Genomic DNA, 13,002 nt, shown 5'->3' with positions numbered 1-13,002 from the left:
TTGTTTACAGGTCACATTGCCCAGAGTTAATAAATAACAATACAAGGTTTTGATTAATCCTACCTTTTTAAACATTTACTAAAAGACGATCTATTGTTTTCATTATTTGGGAATCAGTTCATAATGATTCACTCAGAATTCATAGATGAAGTCATGAAAAAAGTTAAATAAATCAAGAAATATATTGATTTATAACAAAATAAATGTTTTTTAAAAAAGCTTAGCTGGTTTCAAAAGGGGGCAGGACTTCATCTTTCTGTAACAGTTGTTAGCTTCAGTAAAGTTTCTTCATTGTGTTCAGGAGGACAGAAGTAGAGGATGTCGGAGAGTCGGGTGACGATAGAGTCTGAGCAGAATGGAGCCTCAAAACACCAGGTACCTTTTCATTCTCTGTGTCTTTATGCCAACATGACACATTTTGGAAATACGTCAGTGTAAGTCTGGTTTTGCGGTAATATAACTGTTTTTCAGTCTGCAGGCTCGGGCCAACAGCGGCAGGGCGCCACTGTCAGCTTTCACGACATCCACTACAAGGTGACGCAGGGAGGAAGCCGCCTGTGTTGCAAGAAGGGTACGACCAAAAACATCCTCATCGACCTCAAGTGAGTACACTGCAGTTTCTAAAGGCATGACACTGCAGTTTCTAAAGGCATGAGTGATATGAAACCAAATACACTGAGGGTGTGAATGGACAGGCAAAGAAGCTCCTGTGTCACATTCTCATTTTGAGAAGAAAAAAGTTTTAATTGAACATCTCACCTGACCAAGCATGAGGAAAATATAATGGGCTTAATTCACCAGCTGTTCTTAAATTTGTTCTTGAAACCCACGAACACAGCTTTCAGGAAGATTCTGGGAGTCACTAATGTTTTTTTATTGTGGGATTTGTTATCAGGCCCAAACAGAATCTACAAACACTTCAGAACACAGTTAGGTACATTTTAGTGCTGACACTGTGCAAAATAATTGGTTATCGTATTAAGTGTTTAGAACAGGGTTCTGCAACCTTTACAATCAGAAGAGACATAAAAAAAATAAAGTCTTAATGTCTCTCAGACCTTAGAGAGCATCTTATACCTTGAGGTTGTAAGTTTTAAGCCTCTTAGACCTTAGAGACTATCTTAGACTTAAAAGCCTTAAGGACACTTAGACCTTTGAGAGTATCTTAGACCTTTAAGTCTTAAGGTCTCTTAGACCTTAGAAAGTGTCTTAAGTCTTAAAGTCTTAAGTCTTATGGTCTCTTCACCTTTGATAGTATCTTAGACCTTAAGGTCGTAAGTTTTAAGTGTCTTAGACCTCTTAGACTTAAAAGCCTTAAGGACACTTAGACCTCATAGACTATCTTAGACTTTAGAGAGCGGCTTAGACCTTAAAGTCCTAAGTCTTAAGGTCCCTTTGATCTTATAAAGTATCTTAGACCTTTAAGTCTTAAGATCTAACATGACCATGCCATGACAATAAGCACCTCAGACTAACACACTGTGAATCCAGGAAGTGTTCTTACCCAGACATTTTCTGATTAACACATTTATATAGTTATAGAATGCAAGAATCACTTTAGACCAGGGGTGTGCAATCTGGACGAGAGGCAATCTGTGCAAAATTTCCTCGCTATTTACTTCCAGAAATCCGAACACAAAGACACTTTCAGCCCTCTGAGGGTTGAAGGTTTGAAGTGAGTTAGGTAATCTGAGGCTGCACCGTCCACATGTGTGGTTATTGTGTGTTTGTTTGTCTACGTGCCGGCAGGAGCCCACTGGGGAGGCAAACGTGACACGATCAAACCCACTTGGATCAAATGCGCACACATTCACACAAATCTGTGTAGAGGCAAAGGAAGGAAGTTTGCTTTGTCGAGGAACTCAGGTTCCCACTTTCCCTCTGTGGCAAGCACACACATACAGAAGCTCGCTAGAAAACAATGACTCTCAGCTTAAACCAAAAAACAGACACAGTGGCAGGATGCTGAGCTGCCTCCATACCTTTGAAACTTGACTTAGTGAGAAAGTTCACGGTGCTAAAGTCACAAAAACATGTTGGTCTGAAGAAATCAGGATCTTTGGATTTTTGCCTCTAAAGAGTCCTGCAGGAATTAGTCCTCAAACTTGGAAATTAGTTAAAATATTAGTGCCTTTAAAGTCAGTGAAAATGTTTTTGGTTAGATGCCAGAAAAAAAAGGTTTAATATTTTTAAGGTCTAAGATACTTTTTAAGGTCTGGGAGACCTTAAGACTTCAAGGTCTAAGATACTCCCTAAATTCTCTAAGGTCTAAGATACTCTCTACGGCATAAGAGACCTTAAGACTTTAAATTCTAAGATGCTCTCTAACGTCGAAGAACTGTTAAGACTTAATACTTTAAGGTCAACAATGCTCTCTAAGGTCTGAGAGACCTTAAGACTAAAGACTTTAAGGTCAGAGATATTCTCCAGGGTCTAGGAGACCTTAAGACATAAAACTGTTAGGCCTAATATGACCATGCTTGTTGATGTCAGTATACACAGAAATTAGTTTTGCATTCCTGGGCAGCTCCCTTGAAGAGATTACAGTCAGATTGCAGATGACACTCACTCACTAAGAGTTTAAGAGGAGAACTCTGTGACACTAACACAAACCCTCTAAATCTGTGATTATGCTCTGTTATGAAAACGATAAAGGTCTTTTATTATGTGTGCCCAGTTATGTAAAATGCAATACTGTCTGCATGCAGACAGTTTATAGAGGGTGGTATCTCTGGTATTTTATTGTTCAGTCTGTCTAATCATTGACCAGACTGACTCAAAGTTGAAGGCTGCTTCAGCCTGAACAGCTTGTTCACTGTTTTATAGACAGTTTTGAGCATTTACAACCTCATGCGAGAACAATGCCTGCAGTGTAATTTACATCTCCAATTCCACAAAAGTCGTGCAAAATAATAATAAAAACACATCGCCACAATTTGCAAAAACCTTCTGATCTATATTTAACTGAATAAAGTACAAAGACAAGATATTTCATGTAAATAAGCAGGTGTATCTCTGAAAAAGAAATCTCGATGGCAGCATATATTGCTCCAAAACCTGCAAACGGTCTGACAGGAGCACCTGTATATCTGTTATCATGAGGAGGCAGGAAATTAAATATTTGGTTTGTACGTAGGTTAAATATGGGGAGCTTTGGCTTCTCTTCACTTTCTCTTCCTTTTTCTCAAACTGAGCTGAAGGGAGAATCTGGGAAGGTCCCTTCATGCAAAGAAGAAAGTTTATAGATTTGTGTTTTATGCTGAACTCTTTCGCTCTCCGGATAACATTTCTGAGCCTCGTGATTTTCAGATATTACTTAAATATTACAGTGATTTTTACATTTTGGTTACATCGGTTTGGTTCACTCAGATTTCATGTCCCCACGCATCAAGACTTTTTTGTCCCGTTTCGGGGTTGAACAGAGCGAAACTTTAAACATGCTTCTGCTGTTCAGTAGAGGAGAGAAAACTGGAGACAAATTTTAAAATGGAAACAAAATGCTTAAAATTAGAAACTGATTATGAAGGAAGGAAGGAAAACAAACGATAATGATGTCAAAAAAAGAGAACAAAGGAAAAAGTTCTATCAAATAGGATCCAAAACAAAAACTGCAGCATCATGGTTTCACTGGTGAAAATAAACCGCCGTGTCATGGTTTTACAGAGGAGTGACAGAGAAGTGCTGCTCATGACTTCAGAATCAGCAAATAAAGTGAGGAGTTTCTCAACAGTGTCATCAAAAACTCATTATTCACTCAGTTGCTGAGGAAAAAATAACTTTACTTGTGAAACTTGTATTTCAGTGAGCTGTGAACCCGACTTGTCATTATTTGGGTGTCTGAAAATCAAATGTTTTTAATTAAAAATATTTAAATATTAACTATTATTCTTCCAAAACTCAAAAATTCAAGATTCTGAGTTGATATTCTGAGTTTTCTCAACTTTTTCATTTTTGACAGCGTAGTATGAGTCATAAGTCCTATAAGATATAGGCTTCCAAAACATTTAAAACATTTAACTAGTGAAGGAAAAGGGAAATTCTTAGTGTTTTCTCTTTCTTTTTCATTATGGGAAAACAAAACTGCAGTGTCATGGTTGCAGTGTTGAACATGAATCAGTTAAATTTGCTGAGTAAAGGACGTGACGGTCAGTGGACAGTCGGCAAAAAACACCAAAACATGATTCAAACTATTACAAAACAGCTTCACCACAAACTGAACACTCACACTTTAAAAAGTTTGGAAAACGGGAAAAAAAAAAACTTTCAGATCCTCAATATATGACAACATGGCTCCTGTGATTACAAAGAGAAAAGTCACAGAAACACAGAACTGAAACCGCCTCGTCATTTTAAACAAACCAGCTGTTTAAACCAGGGGTTCATTAAAAAGCCTATGACTCATATTTCTTTGGAACTCTTCATTTTTAAATTAACTTAATTTATTACCTAAATGAACTTGATACAAGGATTGGCAGATAAATTAGAGATTTTACTTCCTTTGCAAAGGTAATAATACAAATTTCTAATTAAACTTGTAAATATTTGTCTCTCAGTGGGATCATGAAGCCGGGTCTGAACGCCATCATGGGGGCGACGGGAAGCGGCAAGTCATCGTGAGTGTTTTTGTAAATTTGGATGTTTCTGTGATCTCATGTTGAGTCTACAGAAGCCCTGAGAAAATCTGATGATCCGTTTTCTGACTCTGCAGATCAGACTTAAAAAAAGTGTCAGGGCTTCTGTCTGATTCAGATAATGTCTTTATGAATGACACAACTTGATGTGTGTAAATAAAAGCCTGAGTTGTTAATCGAAGCCGTTTGTCGTTCAGGTTCCTGGACGTTCTGGCGGCCAGGAAGGATCCTGCGGGCCTGACGGGAGAAGTTCTGATCGACGGAGCTCCTCAGCCTCCAAACTTCAAGTGTCTGTCTGGATACGTGGTCCAGGTGGGTGAGACGGGCAGGAAGACAGACGGGAAGTCAGAGCAACAGAGGCCGACTCTGTGACAGGATCCAATAGAAAGGCTTTGATTCAGGAGAGTTTACTGGTCGAGGCAGGAAGGAAGTGCTCACAACAATAAGAGCGGCTTCTCCGGCTGCTTCAGTCACAGTTTCAGAAACACACACGACTAAAATAAAATCCAGTATGAAAATAAAATAAATGTGCATCATCAGGAAATGGTTTTAGTTGTGAATGATGTTTTTTTTGTCTCCAGGACGACGTGGTGATGGGAACTCTGACGGTCAGAGAAAACTTCAGCTTCTCTGCGGCGCTGCGTCTCCCAGCGTCCATCTCTCAGGAGGAGAAAGAGCAAAAAGTCAACAAACTGATCCAGGAGCTGGGACTGGGCCGCGTGGCCGACTCCAAGGTGGGGAGAAGACAGGGAGCAAGGAAGAAAGACAGAAAGACAAGGACAGACAGAGTCAAAAAAGGCCAAGAGAGACAGACGGAGATAAAATAGACAAAAGTGAGACAGATGAGGTGAAAATGAGATGGACAGTGAGGTAGATGGAGAATAAAAGACAGAGAGTGAGACAGGCAGAGTGAAAGAATGAGAATAAGAAAGTGACAGAAAAAGAAAAAGGAAGTAAAAAGGAAAAGTGACAGAGTGACAAGAAAAAGACAAAACAAAAACTGTGAAGAAGAGAAAGAAGGAAGCAGGAAGAAACGAAGGATTAAAAGAATAAAAGATGAGTACAGTCGTAATGATGGTTAGGAAATGCATTATATCTTAACTGTGTGTGTGTGTGTGTGTGTGTGTGTGTGTGTGTGTGTGTGTGTGTGTGTGTGTGTGTGCGTGCGTACAGGTCGGCACACAGCTGATTCGTGGGATCTCCGGCGGCGAGAGGAAGAGGACAAACATCGGCATGGAGCTGATCATCGACCCGTCCGTCCTCTTCCTGGACGAACCCACCACGGGCCTCGACGCCAGCACGGCCAACTCAGTGCTGCTGCTGCTGAAGAGGTCACACACACACACACACACACACACACACACACACACACACACACAGTGTATCAGTAAGTTTTTGTGCAAAATTCCTTAATTTCATAGCAAGGCTTTTATTTTGAAACATCTGTAAGATGATGTTGTGGCTTGCGAGTTTTCATTACAGAACATTTCATGTAGCTGCCGCCATCTTGTGGCATCTTTTTATAACTATAAAACTCAGCTCGAATATTAACATTTCTTTTCTTTCTGCCTTTTCTTTTGTGTCTTTCCTTGTTGTTGCTCTTTCCTTTGATCACTCTATGAACTTTTTGAGGCTCTGATTCTTTTTTATGTTTTATTATGTGCACATTATTTCTTTTTGTAGCTTTATGTATTTTTTTTTTCGCTTTCTTTCTTTTTTGCCACTCTATTTTTTTGTCACCTTATTTATTTGTTGCATTGAGCTTCAGGAAAGTTAAAATTAAGTTCTGTTATTGGATGTTTCTCATCAACATTTGTGTCTTAAAACTTCTGCTTTGAGTTAAATCCACATGTGACCAACTGAAGATACTTTCTAACATGTTTCTCTCGTCGTTTCTTCAGGATGGCGAACAACGGTCGCACCATCATCCTGTCCATCCACCAGCCTCGATACTCCATCTACCGTCTGTTCGACAGCCTCACTCTGCTGGTCAACGGCAAACAGGTTCCTCATCACTGACATACATTCACAGTGTTTTTTTTTCTTTGCACCTCTACAAAAACACATAAGTTATTGTCATATTTTATGTTGTGTGTGGCCTTTATTAACATTAACTCTTGTTTTATGTCTCATTAAAATGATCAGGTTTATCACGGTCCAGCACAGAGAGCACTGGAGTATTTCTCAGACATTGGTATGATAATTAAAATTACTTTAATCCAATATAACACAACCTGATGCGCAGGTGGCGAATGCAATTCAGTCTGGAATTTAATTTCCCAGGATACACCTGTGAGCCCCACAACAACCCTGCTGACTTCTTCCTGGACGTCATTAATGGAGACTCGACAGCTGTCGCCCTCAGCAGAGAAGAAGAGAAAGACCGTTTGGGTCAGATTTTAAAAAACCTGAATGTTATGCAGTCAATCAGGGATCATATAAATACAGAAGTTTAGTATTTTTTCATTTATATTCGTTTGGACGTCTCTGAAGGCCTCTTTCTTCCCTCCAGATATTGATTCAGACAGACAGTCGATGTCCAGACGGGGGATCGAGGACAAACTCGTAGAGGAATACAGGAAGTGTCACTACTTCAAACAGACCAAAACAGAGCTGGGTAAGTACACTTTTTATTTGCATTTAAGAGTCTAAACACCCAAAATCTGCAGCATCAAACTGTTCTTCAGTCCTTTGAAAGAAATGCCAGCTGAGTTCACAGTCGGAGGCGGACGATGCACTTTTTTTTCCTACTGACGAAGTGGAATTAAATTAAACAGATATTACCCTGAAACTTATTTATTTCATCATTCACATACAGTATTTGGTTGTGTACTTTTTTGGCCTGCATAGTTTTGCAGTGATGTCACATTTTAATTATTGTTAGATGAACTTTAGTTAACATGTTTTCTGAAGGAAATCAAATCAGTTTATTTTTTATGGCCTAAGAAAAGTGCTTCCTCTACACGGAGCTTTATCACAGTTCAAAGTTTATTGTCTGATGTCAGAGTTGTTGGTGAATCACCTGAACACAAAACTGGACTTTGGCGTAGAACCTTGTTATTTGCACGCAGTTTGAAGGAACCAGATTGGAATTTATATGAATTAATATCAAATCCAAAACCACTGTCACCTTCTGTGTCTCTCAGAAAGGATAGTTCAGGGTAAACAGGTGACCACCACCGCTCGCTCCAGAACCATCACATACAACACCAACTTCCTGACCCAGTTCAGATGGGTTCTCAAGAGAACGTTCCGCAACCTGATGCTCAACCCCCAGACCTCCATCGCTCAGGTAGGAACACGCAGCGGGCGTCCGGTTCTGTCTTAAAAACTCTGTACTGACTTAAACCGGTCTGAAGCGTAACTGTGAGGGAATCAAACGCACAACTCAGAGGTTTTAAGTTTTAGAGTCATGATGCTCATCATAGATTGTAGATAAATGTGGTGATTATCACAGTAACCATAGACACGTTTTAAATCCTCCTGGAGTTTGTTTTATTGTTCACCTTTTATCAATGACTGAATCCAGGAGATTTGTCCCAAAATTGTGTTCTGTGATAAAAACTGTAGCACTTTCCTGGTAAATAAGTGATAATTACAAAGCAACATGTATAAAATTTCTTAGAAATTACCCACAAATGATGGTTAATTATGTGATTATTATTAAGTATCATTTTCACGTAGTGGGTGAATAACATATTTGAAAAAAGTGTATATGAAAGCAGATGTATAAAAATATAAAATATAATAAAACATTTTACAGTTTTAAAACTTTATAATATTATTACTTGCTAATTTACCATGAAATTTGGGAGTAATTTCTAAGAAATTTTAAACATTTTACTTGGAAATTACCATGTATTTACCATGAAATATTGGAATCTGTACAATTTGAATTTAGTTGGAGCATCATGTTTAATGAACACACTCTTTTGACGTGTTAAAACCCAACACTGATCACATTCGCTGCAGTATTTTGTGTTTATTATTGCTTAACGTACTGTGTTTTTATTCTGGTCAGGTAGCGGTCACCTTGTTCCTCGCTCTGGTCGTAGGAGCCATTTTCTTTGACGTCCAGCAGAATGAGAGCGGCATACAGAACAGGTAAACAAATAGTAGTGAACAATACACAACAATACTCCTCTGTGATAGTAAACTGAATATTTTTGAGTTGTGGACAAAATGAGACCTTTGAGGACATCATCTTGGCCTTTGATCAACATTTTTCAACAATTCATGGACCAAATAACTAATCGATATCTTGAGAAAATGATGGAAAGATTGATGAAATTATTGTTAGTTGCAGTCTTATATTAGAAAATTCCACCATATTTTTTTATTGAGGTAAAATTAACAGAAAGTAATCAAGTTACATTGCTTTAATATTGTGATACTTACATTACTGACTACATTTTTAACATGTTCTTAATTCTTAACCCCATACTTAATATATTCTCATATATAAAATTATTATATTGCAGTATTATCAAATACCATGGTGTATTGTTCTGTATTAGTCTGTATATGTATGAGTCTGTGTATTGATTGAATTGTTTGTGTTTTCAGGTTTGGCGCTCTCTTCTTCATCGTTGTGAATCAGTGTTTCAGCTCGCTGTCGTCTGCTGAACTCTTCATCTCAGAGAGAAAACTCTTCATGTAGGTTCGACCCGCAGGACATCTCTATTGATCTCTATTGATTTCCATGAACCACCTAACCCTCAAGCAAAACCTTAACAGAACAATTCAGTGTTTTGGAAATTATGCATACTTGCTTTTTTTCATCAGAGTAAGATGAGATAATCAATATCAGTCACACTGTGTTAATTTACTCATGTTACTGGGACTCTCTAACCTTGTGGGGACCTGAAAATCGTCCCCAGGTGGTTAAGGAGTCCTCATTTCTGGGTTAAATGAATGGTTCATTTACATGTCTTATTGTTGGAGTCAGATTTAATGATCTATATTAAAAATGGACAAGATCAAAGGCCTCCAAAAAGCGACGCCTGTAGCACCTGGGTCGCCCCCTGGTGGCTGGCTGCAGTACAAGTCATAAATCCTGCATCTCAATATTAACGGATAACATACAGACCAAACTAAAACATCAAAGTACACATCAAATTAATTTTTCCCAACGATGTTGTTTGTCATTTAATGTAGCTGTAATCACACTGATGTTTATTTCATTAGCTGTGGTTGTGTGGGCAGGAACTCAATACAACGGCTCCAACAAAATTATGTCTCCAGCACAAGATGGCATCACTCGTATCCATGATACCTTCGCTTTTTGTACAGTGGGAGGAAGTTTAGATGTGTCCATCTTTATTTACAGTCATTGGTCAGTGTGGTTAGCTTAGCTTAGCATAACTAATTATTTCAGATAACTTTTGTCGGTTAAAATATGTCACTTTTAGTTTCACACGAGATACTAACTTTGGCCTCCTGGTGTTAGTTTCACACCTTCATCCACTCCAAACTGCTTGCTTTGCTGATTTTGTCCGTCTACACTACATTAAACGGTTTTATTCTTTGACAGTCGCGTGTAAAATGAGACGCCATCTCTGCACATCACGACTTAAATGTGTGAAATTACATGTGATTAGCAAAAAAGGTGTTGTGATGACATGCAAATGCAAATGAGTGTACTATTTTGTCTCTCATCAGTCATGAGTACATCAGCGGTTACTACAGACTGTCTGTGTACTTCCTGTCCAAGATCCTGTCTGACATCATCACGCTGAGGACCATCCCCGCCATGGTCTTCACCTGTGTGGCGTACTTCATGATCGGTGGGTTAATATTACTATTACACCCTCTATTTTAAGGATATTTTAATAATCAAGTGATTTTCATTTATCAAGGGAAAATGACGAAATTCCTCAAATGTGAGAATTTTGGACTCTTGGTCAAACAAATTAACTTGTGATTTCTGTTTTTCACTATTTTGCTCTGTGCTAATTAGTGTTTTGCTAATATTAGAAACTTCAGATGAGACTTAATTTTTGCTGAAGATGAACACCATGGTCCTCTGGTGTGTGTGTGTGTGTGTGTGTGTGTGTGTGTGTGTGTGTGTGTGTGTGTGTGTGTGTGTGTGTGTGTGTTTGTGTGTGCGTGTGTGTGTGCAGGTCTGAAGCCAACAGTTGAAGCCTTCTTCCTCTTCATGTTCACCGTCACGCTGGTCGCCTACACGGCCACCTCCATGGCTCTGGCCATCTCAGCCGACCAGACGGTGGTGGCCATCGCCAACATCTTCATGACCATCGCCTGCGTCTTCATGATGGTGACGTACACACACTAACACATGTCAACACACAACAGCAAGTAACTGACTGTTCGCTAAGCCCCGCCCCCTTTACTTAATGTTATTGCAGCTATCAATCAATCTGTTCTCAGACACATATACAGTCTTTAATGATATCTGGGTCATTTATAGCTGATAAGGTTCAATTTTGTCACCTGCTAGCTAGCTAGTTAGCTACTGTAGCTAGCTAAGTAATGCTGGCTGGGTTGAAACAACCTGTAACCCCAAAAAAATAATTAAGTTAGCAAATGATGTGCTCCTTGGCCTTTAAAGTAACACAACATTAGCACTGATGCTGTAGGTGGTAAGTTAGTTAGCCTGAAATGCTAATGTTTGCAGAGTGATTGATTTCCTTGTTGTTGCAAATGGTCACAATTACAATATAGGTCAATTAAGTGCCATTTTTTGATGGCGTAATTATTATTATGGCAATTAAATCTAGTTTTTTCATAGTTAATTCTGCAACAATGCACACATTTCATTTGAAGAAAGTGTTACTTTGGAATAAACGGCACCAGTAAAGGCAACTTTCTCCATCAAAGTCTTACACTAGCAAACATTCCCATGTGTGAAACCATAAGTACATAAACCAGACGCCATGCTTGTTGTGTTGAAGACATAATATCTGACCTGCTGACGTGTTTTCTGCAGATCTTTGCAGGTTTGCTTGTGAATCTTCCCTCCATCGTCAGCTGGCTCGCTTGGTTGAAATACCTCAGTATCCCCCGATATGGCCTCGCTGTACGTACACACAAACATACACAGACATGACCTCAGTTCCTTGTGTTTCTCTTCTTCTGTGGTATTCAAGCTAGTGTGCTGTTATTTTCAGTCTCATCAAAGTAGGATTAGACAAACTGACTGTAAGTTTAAATATTTTAAAACATGATGATTTCTCTGTGTCAACAGGCTCTGCAGACTAATGAGTTTACTGGACAGACCTTCACTCAAGAGCCAAACATCACGTAAGAAACACTGACACACACAATAACCAGGTCAATATATTTATGGATAATTGTAGCTGAATTGTATCTGATTAAAAAGACAGAAACAGGTGCTTCAGTTTGTGCCACAGTAATGGCTCCACCTGCTGGACAGTGTGACACATTACATCCCAGAAATCCCCTGTTTGTTGGCAGTTTGGTTGAAAAAAAAAAAAAAATTAAGTATTGATGACAGTGTTATTTTGACCATCACTCAGTCAGGTAGATAGTTAACATAAATGAGGATGACAGTTTGCTAGTTTAACGGTTAGATTAAAGGTGAGTTAAAGGTTAGCTACTTAGCTAGCTAGTTAATTAGCCAGTAAGTTAGTTAGTTAGTAACCGAGAAACCATTTCCAGTTTTACAGGGGAGGACTATCTGAAGGGGCAGGGTGTGGATTTCTCCACCTGGGGTTTTTGGCAGAACCACGTGGCTCTGGGCATCATGACCTTCTGCTTCCTCACCATCGCTTACCTCAAACTGCGTTTCATCAAGAAATTCACCTAGACCTTCATCATCATCACCAGCATCTAAGCAACAGACCTGTGACAGAGAGTCTGCAGTTTAACATTAGTTCAGCTCAGGACTCTTTTGACATCTTTATATTTTTTTGCAGATAAGATTTGTAATGTTTTAATCCCTAAACAGGGATAGTTTGCTGATTTTCATTTACAGTTGATTTATTTGATAAAACATGAAACAGTAATCATCTAGATCTCCAATACTAATGGCTTGTTTGTAAAATAAAATGTGTGTTTACTGAGATGTTAAAGCACATTTATTAATTATTTATACACTCCCCGCTACAACCAAAGTTCAAGTGTTTATTAACTGTGACACAATGTTTGCACTTTAACGTTCAGAGCCAAAGAAAGTAAAAATTTCCACACAAATACAAGTTATATTTATAATTTTTTCATAAAATAAAACATTGAATTTGTATTCTGAATGTCATGGTTTTGTTTCTGACTGCGACTTGCTAATGTTTGCTAATTAGCACTAAACTCAAAGTACAGTTAGCAAGTTGGCTACTTAAAAATGTACTTGGTTACTTATGTACTTGCTCAGTTAAAGTGTGAGCTTGACTGA

General features: G+C 38.6%; 1 protein-coding gene across 1 annotated transcript; it reads left to right on the top strand.

Moving 5' to 3' along the window:
• The first annotated feature begins 318 nt into the window (after positions 1–318).
• On the top strand, positions 319–12,862 carry LOC146305348 (broad substrate specificity ATP-binding cassette transporter ABCG2-like). Its single transcript, XM_084712947.1, has 18 exons — positions 319–375; positions 472–602; positions 4,554–4,613; positions 4,829–4,943; positions 5,213–5,365; positions 5,805–5,962; positions 6,533–6,635; positions 6,777–6,825; positions 6,915–7,022; positions 7,144–7,248; positions 7,778–7,923; positions 8,653–8,735; positions 9,198–9,287; positions 10,293–10,417; positions 10,754–10,908; positions 11,581–11,670; positions 11,839–11,894; positions 12,273–12,862. Exons 1-18 carry the CDS (start codon positions 319–321, stop codon positions 12,418–12,420), a joined length of 1,932 nt encoding a protein of 643 aa, XP_084569073.1. The 3' UTR covers positions 12,421–12,862.
• Positions 12,863–13,002: the final 140 nt, after the last annotated feature.

Source organism: Lutjanus erythropterus, chromosome 23 (genome assembly GCF_056507025.1).
Source record: "Lutjanus erythropterus isolate fLutEry1 chromosome 23, fLutEry1.hap2, whole genome shotgun sequence".
Classification (NCBI taxonomy): Eukaryota; Metazoa; Chordata; class Actinopteri; order Lutjaniformes; family Lutjanidae; genus Lutjanus; species Lutjanus erythropterus.
This window is presented reverse-complemented; position numbering and strand designations above follow the sequence as displayed.